Source organism: Ambystoma mexicanum, chromosome 6q, assembly GCF_040938575.1.
Source record: "Ambystoma mexicanum isolate Mex_15411 chromosome 6q, UKY_AmexF1_1, whole genome shotgun sequence".
Classification (NCBI taxonomy): domain Eukaryota; kingdom Metazoa; phylum Chordata; class Amphibia; order Caudata; family Ambystomatidae; genus Ambystoma; species Ambystoma mexicanum.
The window spans coordinates 1041261987-1041282268 of NC_090937.1; the positions used below are offsets into that span (position 1 = coordinate 1041261987).

At 46.2% G+C, this 20282-nt stretch overlaps 1 protein-coding gene across 2 annotated transcripts in view; it reads left to right on the forward strand.

Moving 5' to 3' along the window:
• MTMR7 (myotubularin related protein 7) overlaps positions 1-20282 on the forward strand; it is a 591157-nt gene that overhangs the window by 454853 nt on the left and 116022 nt on the right. For both annotated transcript variants that reach the window (XM_069631578.1, XM_069631577.1), the window contains exons 9-10: positions 7516-7641; positions 20137-20186. In XM_069631578.1, coding sequence (XP_069487679.1) covers positions 7516-7641; positions 20137-20186 — 176 coding nt within the window. The remainder of the gene's footprint in view (positions 1-7515; positions 7642-20136; positions 20187-20282) is intronic.

Sequence of the window (20282 nt, forward strand, 5' to 3'; positions counted from 1 at the left end):
ATTGAATAATTAGTGAAAAATGAAGGTCGGGTGGCTAACTTGATCCACGTCTCAGATCTTGTTTTGTAAAATGCAAGAGCAGCCAAATACAACTAAGAGACATCGCCCATCCCAAAAATAGTAGGGCCAGCCAACATTGTGTAAAATTAATGTCAGGCAGAACAGACCTCAATGTATTTTTCCCAACCTGATCATATTTTGGGCAGAAATAAATAAAAGGTGATGTAACAAATTTTTGGATGTCGTCCCTTCTCCCACATATGGGAACTCTTCCCATGGGGTCAGGGTGGTGCAGCACAGTCTAATAATCCCCCTAGGGTGGTGCACCATTAGAGGATCACGTGGGGAGGCAAACCCCTGATGGGACGGGGTGATGGCATCATGGAGAGAACGCGGTACAGCACTCCTTCACCCTCCTTTTCTTCCTCATTATCTTTGCCTTCCCCTGATCCTATGGTTCCTCTATGTAAATCTGTTATAGCAGTGACATTACTACTGGGACGAGGAATAGTAGGGTTGACTCCACTGAGCTGTCCTCGCAAAGTACTGGCACAAGGAAGATCAGGACTAACTCCAATGAGTTATCCCCTCAAAGAACTGTGACGAAGAAGATACACGGTCTTAACCTCTCAGAAAACATGAGTGAATGGTCAAGTTATCCATTCACAAGTAGCTTAAAGATGGAAGAGGGACTAACATTGTTGTTGGTCCCTTCTCAAAGGCACTGCCAGCAGAGATACTTGGGAGCACCAGGCACAGCAGAGACTACAGCTCCTGACCGGGATGGAACGGGGAGAGTTCCGGAGTCCCTACCTGCTTTGCCGGAGTGCAACGTGCTGAGAACGAGCAAGACTGAAGGCCCGGGCGCAGGAAAGCACTGCATGACGCAGGCGAGTAGGTACATGCTGCGCAGCCACAGAAACCAGCGCAAGAACAGGAAAACGCTGATAAGAGCTGCGGGAAGATGCATGGGACCTGAGAAGGAGGTGAAGGACAGGGAGCCCTGAGAGAAGGTACAGGGACTGCCCAGTGATGTCTAGGACACTTAAGTAACCATTGTAAAGGGGTCTGGGACCCACACTTGAGAAACCAATAAGAAGGGGTCTGGGACCCCCACTTGAGAAGCCAATACGTAGGGGTCTGCAATCTGCATTTGAGAAACCTGTATGCAGGGGTCGGGAACTCACATTTACAAAGCCTGAACAAAGAGGCCTGGGATCCATGGATAAGAAGTCAATATAAGGGGGTCTGGTACCCATATATGAGAAGCAGAAGAATGGGTCTGGGACCCACATTTGAGAAAGGCAGACCCTGGCAGGAAAGTACACCGGGGCTGCCTAGTGAGCAACCAAGAGGAAGCACCAGAAGGGATCTGGGAACCACATTTGAGAAAGAAAGCCCCTGGCGGGAGAGTACACCAGGGCTGTCCAGTGAACTTTTAAGAGAAGCCTAAAAATGGCCTGGGGAAGGGAGCCATTCCCCCAACCATAGTGAATCACAAAGAGAAGCCTGAGAAAGGCCTGTGGAAGGGAGACATTCCCCCAACCACAGTGAACTATCAAAGGAAGCATGAGAAAAGCCTGAAGAAGGGAGAGATTCCCCCTACTTTCCAAATTATACCGCCCAGAAGAAGGGGGTCATTGTGCTGGGCCCTGAAGAGACAAATCCATTTTAGTTTTGTTATAAGTGTGAGGATTAGAAGTAGGATTTTGACACAGGACGGTGGATACTTTAGTCATTGACATTCTGACATTTCCTTAGTTTTATTTGAGGCTGGGAAACCCCTCTTAGAGTTAGGGTAAGATAGGTTTCTTTCTTTCATTTGGAACAAAATAAAGGTATTTTCCCCAAAGCATGCCTCCTGTTTGTCAGTCTCCTCCTTCCACACCCGCACAATGAATCATTATTTCCATTTGCTCTTTGCAATTTTAAATAAAGTAATTGTTCTACTTTAAGTGAGAGTCCTGCCTCATCACCAAAATGGGAAATCATTTAACATTTTTTCCTACTTATGTACTGAATATACGTCTTTACATCAATAATTAGTGGGGCTGTAAAATAAACTGAAAATATCATTGATCATCTAAAGGAGAGGGGTCACTGGAGAGATTACTTGCATGTGGCTTTGCCAGTTCCCCTAGGAGGAATCAAACTAGGTAAAAGTAAGCATTTTGTCTAATGATTACATTATACTATATCAGCCACACCTAGACTACAGAGGCCCTGTCTGCATCTGTTTCCGGTATTAAGCGGCTTACTGTATATTGTTAATACTAATAAAATACTAAGCTATTAAAAAGGGCTTTCATTGAAATGAGTTTCTTTTTTACGGGAATGTAATGCTCTGGGTTTTTTTGAGTTCATCTTGGTGGTGCAGATTAACACCATGCTGACCAGCCATTCCTGCGTATCTTGGCGGCAAAACACGCGCAAAGTACCCTTGATGGTTGCTGAATGGCAGAAGATACGCACCTGTTACTACTGGGAAGGACTAGAGCATGGATGGCAGGTTAAATGAAGAATAAAAGCATTAGCTTGATGGAATTACTGTATTTCTGGCATTGGATACTACAAGTCAAATCTTAGTCACATGAATCCCAACATGCTCCATTTCATTCCGGAGATGGTCATCGAGCAACAAATACCCCTCCCGATTTGCCCATTAAAAAGTTGAAATGCAGGACTAAAAGTTCGAGAATGTAATCAAATAGTTTTGCCAATTTTCTCCTGAAAAAGAATGAGGTAAAAAAAAAAACACAAAAACCAAATGGAAACAGATTGTAAAAAACTGCTGTTTCTATTGCATAAAGAACTATCATAACTTAGAATGGGTGAGGAAAATGCATAATATGATGTCATGTGTGGGGCTATCGAACCGACGGCTACAGTTGCTGCTTGCTTCCCACGCATAGGTTCTAACCTCTCATGTTTTCTGGTAATGACATGTTGTTCCTGAGTGCATCTGTACCTACTTTCCACCGAAGATGCCTGCATACATTGTGGACAGAGCATGCATTTACTGGCATGATGGCCCCTATTGAATGAACCTTGTTGAATTGCAAGGAGCGGTGAAAGTGTCTCTTGATGCTTTATCAGCCACATCTCTGGGATATTTTGGGGCCCAAATGTTAGTGATGAATGATGATGGGTAAGAAAAAGTGATATTTCTAAATGTCACTCTCATGTACAGAATGGCGTTCCATCTCTTTGCTTGCTGGTAACTAGGGAAAATATAGGGTGTATACCAATTAAGCGAGAGCTAGACAGAGAGAGATCTAACTATGCCCAACCTGAATCTGGTAGGAGTTGCTCAATATTGGACACACTCACAGTTGGTCTGGTATTGAGTAGTGCGCATAGAACATGCATGAAGACATGCTCTCTAACCTTGATTCTAATCTCCCCTCTGTCCTCATCTTACTTGATCTTTCCTCTGCTTTCAACATGGTCAACCATGCCATTCTGCTCATTCGTCTCTGTGACAACCTGGGTATCACCAATCAGGCCCTGGCCGACTGACTTCTTTCCTCTCTGATCGGCCTTCCCAGGTACAACTTGGGTCCTTCCTTTCCTGTATCTCACTCTACCTGTGGTGTTCCCCAGGGGTCTAAGCTCTCACCCTGGCTGTTCAACCAATACCTGGCACCTCTTGCCCAACGCCTTGCCACTCTCTGCCCCAACTTTCAATGCTATGCGGATGACACTCAGCTTGTTTTCTCCCCTTTGCCACCTCTTCTCCTTCTCTCATCTCTGACTGTCTGTCTGCTTTCCAGGAGTGGTGTGCGGCCAATGATCTCTGCCTTAATGCCAGTAAGACTGAGATTCTCCTCATCAGCACACCTGCTCCCTCCTTTCCTGTCACTCTCTGGCGGGCCTCCCTCGGCCCTCTTCCTGCTCCCACCTGTGAGGCTAAGAACCTCAGGGTCATCTTCGACTCCACGCTCTCTTTTTCTCCTCACATCTCTGACATCTCTAAGAAGTCAAACTACCAACTGCACCTCCTCTGAGGTATTTTTCCTTTCCTTTCCTTTCCTTCCCCCAGTAGCTCTCTGTCTCTAGAGTGCTGGTTCTCTCTAGGCTGAACTACTGCAACAACCTCTTTCCAAATCTACCTGCTTCTACTCTCCGCCCTCTGCAACTCTTCCAGAACAGGACTGCAACACTTGTCCTTGGCCTCAAGCCCAGGCATCGTAGATCTTCAGCACTTGAATCTCTGCACTGGCTCCCAGTGGCTGCGAGTATTAAGTTCAAGACCCTCTGCATTGGCCACCAGGCCTTCTGGGGTCTGGGTCCTCAGGACCCCAAACTCTCTCTTCGTAAATACCTTCCAACTCGAGCTCAGGGTCAGTCACTTCTCCAAGCAATGAGTTGGTGGTAGATCTCTTTTTTTGGCTGGGGGCTCCCTCTGGAATAGCCTCCCTGCCTCTCTGAATCCTGAGGAGAACCATCTTTGGTTCCGGGAGCACCTCAAGTCCTTCCTCTTTGCTTCTGCATTCTCTCTTCCTCTCCCCTGCTGAATTCCTGTCCGATACTGCACTGGTCACCTGGCCACCCTCTGATCTCGGGCCCAGGTCCCTGCCCACCCAGTTGCACACCCAAACTGCCTCCCGGCAACCCCTGCACTTGGGTCTGTATCTGTAACCCTACAGGCTCCTTACTTGCACTTTTGGACACCTGCTGGTTGCACTTACTCTTGCACCTGCCACCTGCTGGCTGCACTTCTTGTTGTTTTGATCCCATGTGTTGCACTTCACCCCTCCTCTTTCCCCTGGCACTTTTCCCTCACCCGCACTTGTGCGATGTCAATGTCAATTGGCCTAGTAAGATCGTTGTCTTTGTCCTCCCTCTGTTCCCCCTCCCTTGCCTCGTCGCGCCTTGAAACACTTGTGTATAGGTGCGTTATAAATGCCTTATATCATATCTGTAAGTATGTCATCAAGTGCAGTGGACATCTTGGTTCACAGAGATACCCAAACTCCGGGTAAAGGTTAGAGGTCAGGCAGAAAGGGGAGAGATGACTTTCGGAGAATGCTTCAGGGGTGTGGAAGTATTAGTCATGGGCCACTGTTCCAGAAGTGTGCAGCAAATTGCTGGGAGTGTTTTGGAATTCTTCCATTGAACTTCAACACAGGCCTGACAAAGCGGGTCCCAGCTCAGTTTTAATCTTTTAACATTGCATGCACAGTGGAAATCCTGAATTAGCTAAACCAAGGGAATAGATGGTCCCACATCCAAGAGACTGAGGAGTACCGCTGTGGCAAGAAAGAGAATATTGTTGGTTGCAGATTGCAGTGGTAAGGAGACGAGTTAGAGAACTCTGGAGGGTGCTGGAGCGCTGCAATCATCACAGCATCTTGAATGGGAAAGCCAGGAAATAGTCCATCGACCTGCCACACCTCGGCATCTATGCACAGGAAGAATTGAAAATGGTGACAGGCCCATTTATACCTTCCTAAGATATCAAACTTTCCTATGAAGATTACTGATGAAATAATGGACCAGAGCAAAATCAGCCTATAACCGAGAGAGATGCCATCAGCAGTCAATCACTGGACATCGAGCAGAAGGGCCAGAGCAAAGCTTAAGAGAAGCTGAAAATCTTGAACCTGAGTAGGGCCGAAATATTAAATGTAAGAGGTGCTGAAATCCTGACCCAGAGTGATTCTGAACCCTTGTACCTTGTACTTGAGGGATGCTGAAAGGGCTCAACAATTGCACTCACCATGGAAACTGGAAGAGATCATGCACTCTTGGCGAGTAAGATTGTCTCAATGCATGTTGGGAACTGATATTAATTCCAGAGGGCAAGTCATTTTTATACCTGGCTAGCTGCCTGCAACTTGAGATGTATAACCATGGGTGTAGAACCCTAGAAAATGCAGAGATGAAACGCTCAATCTGAAGAAAACAGAGGCTTCGAACTTGATTGGTGATAAAACCGTAATAGCCCTGGATTTGGTGGTGGTGCAGAAGCCCTGAGCACACAAAGAAATAGGAGATAACTGTTTGGAAAGAATGTGGTACTGAGTAATGAACTTAAAATGCTAAAGTACACTAGTGAGATTATGAATCCTGGACAAAGTTGACATCAAGTATTTCAGTACAAATGGATTAATGCAAATCAATTCCGTAAATCTAGTAACCAGTATTTGATTATTGACACTCTGCCACAGTAAGGTTAATTAAAGCCCTGCAACAATGACAGTTAGAACTATTTTACCATTTCAACTTAGGAAAGGGTTTGGATTTGATGTTGAATTGTTTTAGGAGCGAAGTCTCTGTGCTGTTTGACTTGGTTATTGTATGCTTTGAGAGAAGATTTAGCCAAAATTGAGATTTGGTGATAGTTCTGCTTCCCCCCTTGGGGGAACCTCCAAAATACCCCTGCAACTGCAAACAACATAGTAGACATTAATGCTCCTGGTTGGGATCGAACAAAAAAAACAGAGCCTGCAAACAAGCTGTGGCTCTTACGAAGATAAGTACTGCACAGTGCAATGTCTCCACCTATTGCACTGACCCAATATGACAATAAACAACACATTTCAGGAAAATAAACTCAGAATATTTTCCGATCCCCCTCTTCTTACCCAAAAAGTACCATAAGGGGATTCAGTCTGCAGCGAAACGCTGCATCTTTCACATTCTGGTTCAAATTCAGATCTGAAGGTCAGAATTGCATTATCATTCAATAATACTCTTAGAAAAAAGATATGTAGGAAAAAACTCCTTGTGAATGTAATGTGAAAGTTGTTTTTACAAACCTCAAGAATCATAGACTGGTGTTTCAGCACAATAGCTTATAGTACAGTTTGGAGTAGCTTCCTGTGTTTACTCGAGGCAAATGCATACCTTCACAAAGTTTCATCACCTTTGGTGATAGTTTGCAGTAGCTCCTTGGAGCAATTTGGATTCTATTCTATTCTTTAATGTAATGTTTCGAATTTTGACCCCAATCAGCAACCACATTTTCCAGGGGTTAAAACAAGATTAAAAGTGGTTTATCAAACTGTTTAAAATGCCTATTTAGGCTGGTCAACCTAGTGTCTGTGACAACATTGTTTAATTATTTGTGTACATTTCGCTGCATAAAACGCCACCGTGGTATTTTGAATGTAAAATTAAGAATGGAGCCGTTGTCCAACATATTTCCAGCAAATCACAAAGTTTTATACAGAACCTAGATCCAAATGTTGTCTTTTCTACTTGTTTAATATATTTGTTGATAGAACATCTTTATATGTTATGGTGACATATAGCATAAACACACTTGCTTTCAAATGCAGTTAAATCTGAATAGAAAAAAAGTTGTGTTTTTTCATGAAACATGTGTTTTGCAATGTAGAACTAATTTGAAGTTTAAGGCTATATCTTTTGTTCAAACTGGTGCTTGTGAGGTCTCCTGTCCTCACTCTAATAACACAAATATACGTGTCAGACATAAATCTGCACAGGATGTAAATGCAGCAACAAACACAATTTGTTGTTAATGCAGTCTGTGTTTTTCCCCCTCAGGCCGTGGCAGAAGAAGGAACAAGCGTTCTTGTGCATTGCTCTGACGGCTGGGATAGAACTGCCCAGGTTTGCTCTGTAGCAAGCCTGCTGCTGGATCCATATTACAGAAGTTTGAAGGGTTTCATGGTAAGAGATCATTTGGAAGAGGGCTTGTATATGATACTTGTAATGTCACAGTTAAGGAAGTTGCTGGTCTCGCTCTGATATGCACCCAGCAGGTGCACCGCTCTAAGAAAGTCACTTAAAAGTGATTGAAACGTTACACATTTACGGTCCCATATCAATGTGGAAAGGGACCGTGCCTAGAACTGTTAATTTTTAAACTTTTCTGATAGATTATGAAATATCAATCAGTTGCACTTAATTTACTAATGTATACATTTTAAATGACCAGACATAGCAAGAGTGAATCCCATGGGTCAGAAATCTGTTCAAGCATTTATTTCAAAACAAGCTATTCCCGGCATAACATATTCTGTTTTAGCATATCTTAAATGTCAATCTCGGTCTGTAATTCCTAAGTCAGTTCTCCCCCGCCCCCCCTTCTTAAATATTGGAAATTGCCACTGATCATTCCAGGGAGGGGCATAGATCTCGGTGATGTATTAATGGTCATTGAAAAGGCTAAACGTATCTGATGGAATGAGAGGTATGCACGGTATAAGAACAGTATCTAGGTTCCATCGAATACACAGGCCTCTAAGATGTGTCTTTGTAGATGCGTAATTGTCAACCTTGTTCCATTGCAGAGTCCCTAGAATGGCATAAGATTGATTAGTAGCATAATTACAGAACCTACTTTCAGTTTTAGCTTGTGAGGAGGCATTTGTCCTACAGTGTTTCGCTCTTTAGAGACTGAAATGTTGAGCCGGTAATTAACTGTTCATTGACACGGGAACCGCTGTGCCCTGTGTGAAGAGAAGTGGCGGTGGAAAGAAGGAACTTGAAATTATTCCGAATGTTTGCAATAGTGGAAGGTGAATGTGACTGCGTAGAACCGTGCTTGTTCTGTTTGTTGAAATGATACCTGTTGTTGAAGTGGGTGCACTTTGCCATTTGGACAGCAGAGGGCAACCTAACAGTGATAAACTGCATCAGCTGAATATGGAAACATACCTAAGCAATATATATATATATATATATATATATATATATATATATATGTATTACATGGCCTGTGCTTAGTGGCCCTGTAGTTATGATTAAGTTGCTCAACTCATAGAAAATCACTTTTTGTTTTTTGGGCAGCTTGTAACTTCCCAGCCACACCCCCGGCACATCCTCATGAAACTTTGCAAACAAAAGTATATGGAAAAACAATGGTGCTCACGCCTACAGCCCAAACCGCTGGACGGATTTTCCCAGATTTGTGCCAGAAGCGGCGGCTTGGTCCCGAAAGTGAGCTTTGTAAATTTGGTGTAAATCCGTTCGGTTTCTTTTTTTTTAAATGGCTAGGTAAAGGAAAACTTGTGATAGCTGGGTTCGGTGCGTGGACTCACTTCCCTGTTTGGTCCACGGACGGGCCTCCAATTGACCTAGAGGGCGGCATGATGTCCGTGGACATCGGAAGCGCGTGCTGATTGGATGGTGAAAAGTGTGAGGTGCGTCATATTTTTGGGAAATGCCCGCCATGTTGGATTTGAGGTCAGCAGCACCCTTTGACCATGAACATTGCAGTAAAACATAAAAAAATACAAAATTAAACTTGTCAAACTAATGAAGCAATCTCTGGGGAGGCGAGGCGAGGGGTGATGAAGATGGGATTGGATATTGCCATAAAAAGAAAGAAATCGGGCCGTTTTCCACTTTCGAAGTTCACGGACAGTTCGGGACCTTTATGTGATTTTTGCCAACATCTCCGATGTTCGGGGGCATCCATATATATTTTTGCATTACAGGGTTGGTGAAAAGCAGTTTTTGGTTGGCGTATAACTTTGGCGTCACTCAATGAAACTATGAAATATTGTCATATTATTCTAGACCTGACCTTGAATGGTTCTACAAATTTTGGTACCGGTTTGCCAAGAGGGAACAAAATTAGAGGGGCAGTCCCAACATATTTGAAAGGCTTATACATTTGGTGCCTTTTCACAAATCTGCATAAGGGTTTGCAAAAGGCTCAGATTTTAATATTTATGCAAAGTTTGGTGGGGTTTTGTGAAGGGGGCAAAATTAGAGTGGGGTTTCAACATTTTTAGATGGGTTATAACTTGTTGCCGTTTGACAAATGTGCACAAAAGATTTTAGAAAGATTATAGACCGACCCTTATGACTATTTTATGTATGTACATTTTGACACTTCATCTGGACACGGATCCTTGCAGCGAACAAAACAAAACACTGCCCGCTGCGCCCGGAAGTCATACTGAAGGAGGAAAGCAACCAAGGGGTTGCACCCCGACACGGTCCCATATAAGCGGTGCATTCTCACACCCACGCTTCCTGGGACGCCTAGACCCCACCCCCACGAACACCAGCAGCGGACGACGAGGTGACACGTCGCAAAGCACAGCGCTACGTGGGACAAGACCGGAATATCGATCGGCCATCCACGCGGGCACACAGCATTGGCCCCGTCCGGAGCTGGTGGAAGGAGCGGCTCCCACGCGGAAGAGACGGAGGGGAGAGGAACGCCGCAGTAGGAAGCGGATGAAACCAGCCCTGTTGGTGCCCGGGCCGCCACGAAGCCTCCACTTAAGATGCGGACGCAACCCAACGGGGGAGGAGGCTGGAAGCCAGCAAGAAGGACCGGTAAGAGGGACATTACCACCAACACCAACGTCCCTTCCCTCCCCCCCCGCCCGGAGGACACAGAGGGGGAAAAGAAAGGGGCTGCGCCCCTATACGGGCCCCCCAAAAGCGGCATAAAGACACACCAACGCTCCCTGGGTCACCCAGAGTCCACCCCGGCATCACCTCTCCCCCCATAGCCGGGGCACTATCATTAGCAGCAGCAGTGGAAGAGGCGGCGAGCCATTACATACAGCTCCACCAGAGATAGGAGCACAGACCAGACGCCCGCACGGGCACACGGGTACACGGGCGCAAAGCACTGACCCCGAGTGGAGGAGCAGGAAAGGGAGATAACGCCGCTGCCACAACTCGCCCCGCAGAGCGATTGGAGGCCAGACCCTGCTGCCAAACCTGCACCTGAAGCCGCCGACAGTAGAGGTGATGCAGAGTGTGGGAACAACGAAGTCTGGAGTGGGGGGCTTTCTTCCCCCCCCTCTAAAAAGCGGTCCGTACTCAAAACGCCAACAGACACTTAACCTACAACAGCCCGCCTAGAACTACCCCGAGCTGGCAATAATCGAACACAAATAGGACTGTAACACAGTGACGTAAGACGAGCTTTAAGGCCAGTAGCCCCCAGCAACAGGAATCAGGGGCGCTCTGGGGAGATCTACAGACCGCACAAACCCCACCACCTCAGGATCACGACGCCAGCAAGGAAGCAGTAAATATCCACAGCAGTGCTCCACAGAGGCCCAAGGGGACGCAACGCTACGGGAAAACAACGGGCCCTGACGATCTGCAAGCATCCAACGGACCGCTTAGGGGAGAGGGAGAAGGCTCCGTTTTCACTGGCGAAGAGCACACGGATCGAGGGCCCCTCCCCACCTCCCGAAATTGTGGAATTGGTGGAGACAACCACGTAAAAGAACAGAGCCTCGACTCTGGCACAGCTGGACAATAACCGAACGAACAACTAGCAACTAGCTCAGCACAACAATGGGCAAGGATAAGCAACAACGGAAGACCGCCACACAGAGCAGCATGGATCCAATCGCGATCGCCAACATTTCAATAGCGGCAAGTCAAATACTGCGCCCGAACTCCCCTGGGGGCGAAGAAAACCTATCACTACGAGATGTAATGGCCGCAATAGCCAGCTCGCGCTCCTCCATGGAGATCAAGATAGATCGCATCGCAGCAGATGTTTCCTTCTTACGCCATGATCTCCAGAAGCTCATCTCCCTCACGGGAGAGGCGGAACACCGGATCTCAGGAGCAGAAGACAACATTAGGGGCATCAACCAACAGCTAACGCAAGTCCTGAATCGCCTGAAGACACTGGAATCCCGGGTAGATGAAGGGGAGGGCATACGTATCCTCGGTCTGCCGGAGGGAGAGGAGGGACCGAGCATGGAGTTATTCCTGGAACAATGGCTGGCAGACATTTTTGCTCCTCACTCCTTCTCCAAGTTCTTTTCGGTGGAAAGAGCACATAGGATGCCCTCAGGCAAACCACCTCCTGGCACACCGCCACAAAGGATAATCGCTAAACTTCTTAACTACCGGGACAGAGATGCGCTGCTCCAAATATCCCATACAAAAGGAACAATTACTCACACCGGATCCCGAATTGCACTTTCCCGATTACACCAGGGAGGTGCAGCGAGCAAGACAATCATTCGAGCCACTAAAAAGGCAACTTGCCTTCATGAAAGTGAAATACGGGCTGTTGTTCCCGGCCCAACTAAGGTCTACCACAAAGGATCTACGATTCATTTTACTGATCCACAAGAGGCCTGGAAATGGGCGGAAACAAATATTGAAGGCCACTGGACTGCAAGGCCAAAAATACGTGAAGGGAGGCTCCGGCCCAGACTGGAGCCACAAGCCCCCCACCCCCCCGGGAGAAATCCACAGGCCCATGGGCCGAATGCTCCGGATCCGGCGGCAAACGAGGATGAACGTTGAGGATCGGGACATTACCCCGGACTAAAAGACAGCCGAGGGATGGGATGGCGCATGGTCACACTAACCTGGAGCCTCAGCAAGCTGCCATGCGATCTAACTCAACCTGAATGACACGAATTGATGGCGAAGGAGACGGAGCTCCAGGGGAAAACATCCCCCCCCGAATACTGTTTCTTCTCTTTATTTGTTTCTAATAGTAGTGAAGGCGTGAAGCTGACCCCTAAGGTTCTGAGGATCAGCGATGTTCGGGCGACAGGTGCTTCAAGTTGGGGTGAAATATAGGGAGGGGGGAAGGAAGGGAAAGTTTTTACGATTTCTTGTTAGTTCGGGGCTATAACATGTTCAAACAACAATCCAATCACAACCCTATGCATAAACTACCTCACATCACCATATACCAGGACCTTACTCCCACAAAACACACCAACGGGAGGCGGCTCTCCCAACTAAGACATCCTCTTGGCCCTCCAACACGTGCTTTAGATGGCATCAGCACAAACCCAGTCGATATCGACTGATCGCCCCAGGTCTCTTAAACTGCTGACCTGGAATGTGAACGGGATGGGCTATGGGATCAAGAGACGCCTGGTTAAACAACTGTTGAATAGGCACTCCCCCAGTGTGGCCATGTTAACCGAAACACATCTAGCGGGAACACACTGCACCCTCTTCCAGAGAACCAACTACCAGACCGCATTTCATGCGGGATATACAATTGGATCCAGGGGCACCCTTATTCTCATACACACACACACACACAAGTCCCATTCGCCCTGCAGATCATGGAACAGGACCCTCGGGTCGCTATGTGTCAATCCTGGGATCGCTCTGGGTGAGAAACTGGCCATTGTGTCCCACCCGGATTGGGGCAAGAACTACTGGATGACCTGACCACTCTCATGGGTAAACATCAACCCGACAGGTGGATTCTGGGGGAGACTTTAACGACGTCATGTGCAATACCATGTATCGTACTCACCTCAGATGGCGCAACCCGGATACCCCCATGAAGCTGTCTAACTTTGTATCCGCCTTGGGCCTTCGTGACGTGTGGCGGGAACTACACCCCGGAAACAAGGGCTACTCGTTCCACTCGGGAGCCTATAGCTCCCTCTCCAGGCTGGACTACCTTTTCCTCCCGAACACAGATCTACATAGGGTAATATCCGCAGAGTTCCTCCCTTGTGGAATCTCGGATCACTCGCCTTTAACAGTAGACTTGCGAATGCACGGCACAACCCCTCCCAGAACGTGGAGACTGAACAATTACTATCTTGGGTTCCCCAAACTGATTGACTGCCTTACTGAAGTGTCCGATGAATACGTTGACATAAACAAACCTGCAGTGAACAACCCAGTAATAGTATGGGAGGCTTACAAAACAGTGCTGTGGGGAGAGATAATCTCCTGGACAGCGAATAAAAAGAGAGAGGGACTCCAAAAGATAATAGAAGCAGAAAGGGAGATGGTACAGTCGGAAAATAAACATATTCTTGACCCAACCCCGCAGACCCAGGGGTCCCTTAAACTAGCCACTGAGCGCCTCAGAAATATAACGCTGGATAACGCCAAACAAGCCCATTGGGATTCCAGAGCGAGAATATATGAGCTTGGGGACAAGGCAGGCAAAATGCTAGCCTGGCTGGAAAAGAGAGACGAGGGACAACGCTAAGTCCGGGAAATTGCACTCCACGAAACGAGAGGTGCCAAGTGGATTCCGAAATAGCAGAGGCCTTCGCCCAATTCTATGCCGAACTATATCGAGCCGCGACATCGCCACTCGACCCAACTCTGTTAGACGATACAACACTCCCATCATTGACAGCACAACAGAGAGCGAAACTAGACTCCGATCTCTCTGAATCGTTAATACTCGAAGACCCAGCACAACTCCAAGCAGGGAAAACACCAGGCCCTAATGGGTTCCCGGCCAAAACCTGGCAAAAGCTAGGCGGATACAAAATAACCCCACGCCCCTTTACAAAATGCTGTTCGGCACCCGTGAACAGGGCACCTTCCCGCCAGACTTATGTAAGGTAAGGCTACCATCGTAGTTATCCCTAAACCCGACAAACCCCCGGAGAGGTGCGCCTCCTACAGGCCTGTCTCGTTAATTAACAGTGAAGCCAAGGTCCTTGCCAAGCTCCTAGCTAATCGACTGCAATCAGTAGCCCCACCCTGATCCACCAGGATCAATGTGGCTTTATGCCGCACAAGTCAACTCGAATGAATCTGCATCGGCTCCACTTGGCATTAGAACGGGCCCCAATCATTGATAAACCACTCGCCCTATTGGCAATCAATTTTTAAAAGACTTTCGACTCGATCCGGTGGGACAGCCTTTGGGAAATCATGAGACGCATTGGGTTTGGGGACGGCTTCCTGGGATGGGTAAAACTTCTCTATACGAACACCCAGGCGGAGGTCAGGGTGAATGGATGGCCCTCCCAGTCCTTTCCTCTGGGGAGGGGTACGCAGCAGGGATGCCCAGTCTCTCCCCTCCTCTTCGCCCTCGCGATTGAACCTCTCACCCTTTGGCTCCGCCAAAATGCAGCCTGGGCAGAATTTAGATGGCCTGAGGGGCATGAGGACCAAACTTCCTTATACGTAGATGATCTCCTGATATACTTGGGGGACCCAGCCCGGACCTGCCCTATAGTAACACAGATGCTCATCCATTTTGGTGAGTTTTAGCGGGCTAAGAATTAATTGGGGGTAATCCGTTCTCTTCCCGGTCAAGGGTGGAGCGCTGGGTAACCCCCAGGACTGCCCGTACCGAGTGTAGCAACAAGGCTTTCGGTATTTAGGGATCTGGATAACAGTAGATCTTACTAACTATGCAATACACAATCTCCAACCGGTAATTAACTGTTTTGTCATTAACGTCCACCACTGGAAGCTCCTCACACTCATGGGTAGAGCCGCACTCTTTAAGATGATGACTCTCCCAAGATTCCTCCATGTCTTGCCGAGTGCCCCACTCAAGATCCCAGACTCGGACTTTGACCGGGTTTGGACCCTCCTCCGGGAACTCGTATGGGGTGGAGGCCAACCCCGTATAGCGCTAACCACGCTCCAAAGATAGATCTGGGAGGGCGAGATAGGGGTGCCCCGCCTCCAAACTTATTATTGGGCCTCACAACTCGCGGTGGTCAATGACCTGCTTCATGGGGACAGAGAACAGCCCCACATAAGGGCTGAAATCGCCGCTATGCATGATACTGACCCATTGCATTTACTATACCAAGCTCTCCCGAACCTCCCCACCACCCAACAACCACGACTCACATTATTACTGTTTGGAAACAATCGCATGGGTTTGTATGGTGAAAAAATAAAATAACCGTGGCACAACCCCTGTGGCAAAATAGCAACTTATTGGAAATAGGGAAACTCCACCCATGGCCTCGATGGGTGGGGGCCAGGATTCTGAGTTGAAGACATCCTTGAAGAAGGGAAACTAACCTCGTTTGAGGCCTTGCAACTAAAATTCCAACTCCCGGGTACCGAGCGATACCGAGCGATACCCCTATGTACAACTGGCCCATGCCCTGAAAACCCATATACCTATATGCCAATGTCCCAGACTACACACCAATAGAACATAACATTCTGCCAGCATATATCCCCATTAAATGCCCTTCCATCCTATACAATGCTATCACATCCTTTGCCACACCTGAACTGACGAGCTTAAAAGCTAAATGGGAGGTGGATGTGGGAGAGAGATAGACCCAGAGGACTGGATCCAGGCATTAATGCATCCGCGAGAGACTATCTCCTCTAGGCTCCGGCTGGTGCAACTAAAAATCTTGCATAGAGTGTATTACCCTAGAACGATGTAATATAGTTGGAGGAGGGCCCCGAACCCGAACTGTCTCCGGTGTGGAGAGGAAGAGGGGACTTTCTTTCATATTCTATGGGCATGCCCCCGGACCCGCACCTTCTGGAACGCATGCTGCAATTAACTCACTAAGATCCTTGGCTGTAATATACCACTGGACCCAAAGATCCTAATCCTGGGTATTCCGGATGAGAATGCTCTTAATAAGTGGGAAAGGCTGCTTTTGAACACAGCAGCAGGTCTGAGGAAGCGTAACATAGCACAAAAATGGGGAGCCCCAGAGTCCCCAGCGTTAGAGCAATGGGCAACGGACATGGACATATGTACAATGATAGAGCATAGAATATACAATGGAAGAGGCTGCCCAACCAAAGCCGCCAAAATATTGGGGAGGTGGGAAGAAGGATGGCCTTAGATCTCACAAGACAAGGGTGGTGTGATTTTGAATAATTACGTAGAGGGTTCTGGGAAATGCTTTGGGTGATTGGTAATACGTTTGCTATTTTTGACCTGGAAAGGACATGCTAGTCCCTACATGTTGTTGTCGTTTTGATTGTGATCTAAAACAATAAAAAATGTTTTATCAAAAAAAAGAAGGGTTTTGAAGACTGCTTCATTATGACAACAGTTACTTATTGAATAATCCAGTGCTGAGGTGAACAGGGCTCACTCACCTATTCGAAATCTAACCCTTGAAGAAGATTTTTTTTAAAAGGTAGCTGGCACCCCTCTCTAGAAAGAACATGGCATGATAACCTGTTCTGTGGTTGTTGGTTTCCCACTTTGAGAGTCCGCAGCCATCGCTTTTTGCTCACTGTACCTTTCATAGATCGGAAATATTCATTTGCATATCAGTCTTTGTCCCGCCCATATGGGCAGTCCAGCACCAAAATGATATGGCAATTCCCTTCTGAACTAGAGTACCTACAGCAACCCCCATACACGTGTTTCAGCCTTGTTGGGCCTCATCAGTGAGGTGGAGCTGTGAGCGGGTGGGCGGGACAAAGACTGATATGCAAATTGGTTTTTCCCAAAAAGCAATGGCTGCAAACTCTCAAAGTGGGAAAAAACCAGAGAAAAGGTTATCATGCCATGTTCTTTTTTCGGAGAGGTGCGCCTGCTACCTTTTTGGAAAAATACTTGAAGAAGAAAGGGCACCTCCACATAAGGACCCCATCACCAGCAGCAGGGTAATCTGTTTAAAGTACTAGATGAAGTGCAGTGATCTACCCATTCAACCACCGTGTGATTACTTGGTAATCGTGTATTCTGATTTGATTATTGGGGCATGCAGTGCAGCCGAATCCTAGGTTTGAATGGGAAGAAATATTTTGCTTGCGGCTACAGCCTGAAGTGCTGTACTGAATGACAACAAACCTGTGTGAGGAGCATCAGCAAATACCTGAAAGCATGGTTTTGCAAATCTGTTTTGTGTTTTATTTTTCAAGTGTCCAAATGTAAGCACAAAGAAAAAGTTATGCAAGTTTGGTGCATGGACAATGGGCCTGGCCATCGGCAAAGTCGAATGTCTACTCTAAGTTACTTATTGGGGCATGCAGCATTGCTGAAGCTCTAGGTTGAAATGGGAAAGAAAATTCTGCTTGCGGCTGCAGTTGGGAGTGCTGGATGGGGTTGCAGCAAATTTACGCGAGGAGCATCAGCAAGGACCTCAAAGGATGCTTTTGCAAATCTGTCCTGTTTTTTAATTTTTTTGAAATCGTGGAAATGCATGTACAAAAAATAGTAATGGAACTTTTCTGCCATGGATAGTGGCACAACAAAAATAGTGATATAAGTTTTGTGCATGGACAATGGACCTGCCCCTCGGCAAGGACAAAAGCCTACTTTGATTTACTTATTAGGGCATGCGGCATGGCCAAAGCTGTAGGTTTAAATGGGAAAACAAAATCTGCTTGTGACGGCAGCCCGGAGTGCTGGATGGGATTGCAGCAAAGTTTCGGGCATGCAGCATTGCCAAAGCTGTAGGTTTAAATGCAAGGCAAAACAATCTGCTTGCGGCTGCAGCCTGGAGTGCTGGACGGGATTGCAGCAAAGTTGTGCAAGGGGCATCAGCAAGCACCTGAAAGGATGCTTTTGGAAACCTGTCCTGTGTTTTACTTTTTTGAAATTGTCGAAACGTAAGTACAAAAGATTGTGATGTATAACTTTTCTGCCGTGGGCAGAGGGCCTAGCCTTCGACAAGGACAAATCTCTACTCTGATTTGCCTATTAGGGTGTGCGCTTCTGATAACGACTCACATAAGTATGCCTTGCAAAAAGTATGTTAGTTTAAGGAGGTTTATAGTTTCAGATATGTTAAAAGAGGAATTATGAAGAACTTATATACAGTGATGTAACATTATGAAACATTTTCAATTATGAAAACATATTCAGTTGACAGAAAAAATGTTAAAGGGATGTTACGGTTAAGATGTACCCCACCCTTGGGACTCCTCTGCCCGAGCAGTTATCTAGTGGCGTCCCACCTTGGGATCCTTTGGCACTTCCCTCCTGGGGTCCCTTGAGCACTTGTCCATCTGTACTGCCCCTTTTATTTATGCACTTCTTTCACTGCACAATGCATATGTGCATTTATAGGAGCATTATGTACAATTATTTGGTCTAAGTATGGGAAATGTAGATGCAAATGATTTGTAGACCATTAAGTGGCAGTTGGTGGGTGGAAGTTTAATATGTTGATAGGCTATATGTAGAGTTTTTTGAGTGATTGGTGGATATATGTGCAAATGGTTTAAAGCCGGCAATGAGGGAGTGTTACAAACATAACAGTGAAAGGAGTAGATGGGCTGTTTTGTGTGATGGTGTGCATGTGCAGTCAGGGTTTTCTAATAAGGCTGGGGCTAGACGGGAATGCAGAGTCTGTGGATAGTTATGAATTGCAATGGATTATGGTGTTTAATGTACACTAGAGAGAATTCTTTCTGGGGTTTTTTCTTTTTCTCTAGTATAAAATTGTCCATTATTCCGATTAGCATAATAGAAAATGCAGAGTTTTAAGTTGAAACTTTCTAAATTGGAGAAAAATGCTGCTATATTGGGGTAAGTACGATATTAGTAAGTTGTAGCAAATTAGGGTGCATTGGTAAAAACCCATGAAATTCACTGACAAAATGTTATTAAAGGGACGTGCTGGTTAATTTGCACTAATAAAAAGCTATGAAATGGATAGTATTACTAGCACGCCCTGTCGATGTCCCTTTTCGAGTTTCGAAAACAAATAATGTAATACTCTGCGGCTACCACTAGATGTCGGCCTATGCATAGTATGTGAATCTAAGCAGATACAAGCATCAGAAATACCTATACTGTAAGTAATGTATCCCGTATACACACATATGAGTTCCTACAAAACCATCTCTATAGTCTGGTTGGAAAAGTATTCCAACCAAAATATGCATGCACCAGTGACATATACTCTGTGTGCTGAGTGTGGTAAAAAAGTTCAATATACAGCTTTCTCTGTTGTAATAGTGTCCCTGAAAAAGTGTGGAGTCAGCCATTAACCCCATGCAGAGTCGAAGTGCCATAAAAAGTAAAAATACCTAATTCCTCTAGGCATAAGGAAATCTTATCCGTGGGTAGATGAAATAGACTACAAGCGAAAATCACTTTAAAAATAATGATTGGGGAAAAGTGAGGTGCCAAGAAAGTGAGGCAAACTTCAGTAGTCTGTGTCCAATAGGCCAGTGACCGTGGGATGTTTAGACAATATTTGCTGGAGATATTTGATCATTCAAAATCACCACATTCTCAAACATCTGGGTGCTAGTGCGCCATCCGGGGTCTCCACGGAGCTAGCTTGGTGGTACATATTGTTGGGGGATAAGGGGGTTGACTGGGTAGATTTTGGGCTGTAACCAGTGCGGACTATGCACTGCTTGGGGAGAGGGAAGTGGGAACCGGTTAACAAACTCGGAATTATGTAAATGCCTTGGAACGTATTTTGTCTATCACTATGCTTAATGGGATGGCTTTGATCTGTTGGATTTGTTTCTTGTTGTAAAAGACCTTAAGTAAAAGATGTTAAAAAGATTATTTTGGTTTTCCACCAGGTACTAATTGAAAAAGACTGGATTTCATTTGGCCACAAGTTTAATCACAGGTAAGGCTATTTGTCACAAGCCACCTCAAATATTACCTTTTTCTTCGATAAGCAGAAAGTGAGGGACCATCTGCACTCACTAAGTTGAGGAATGGT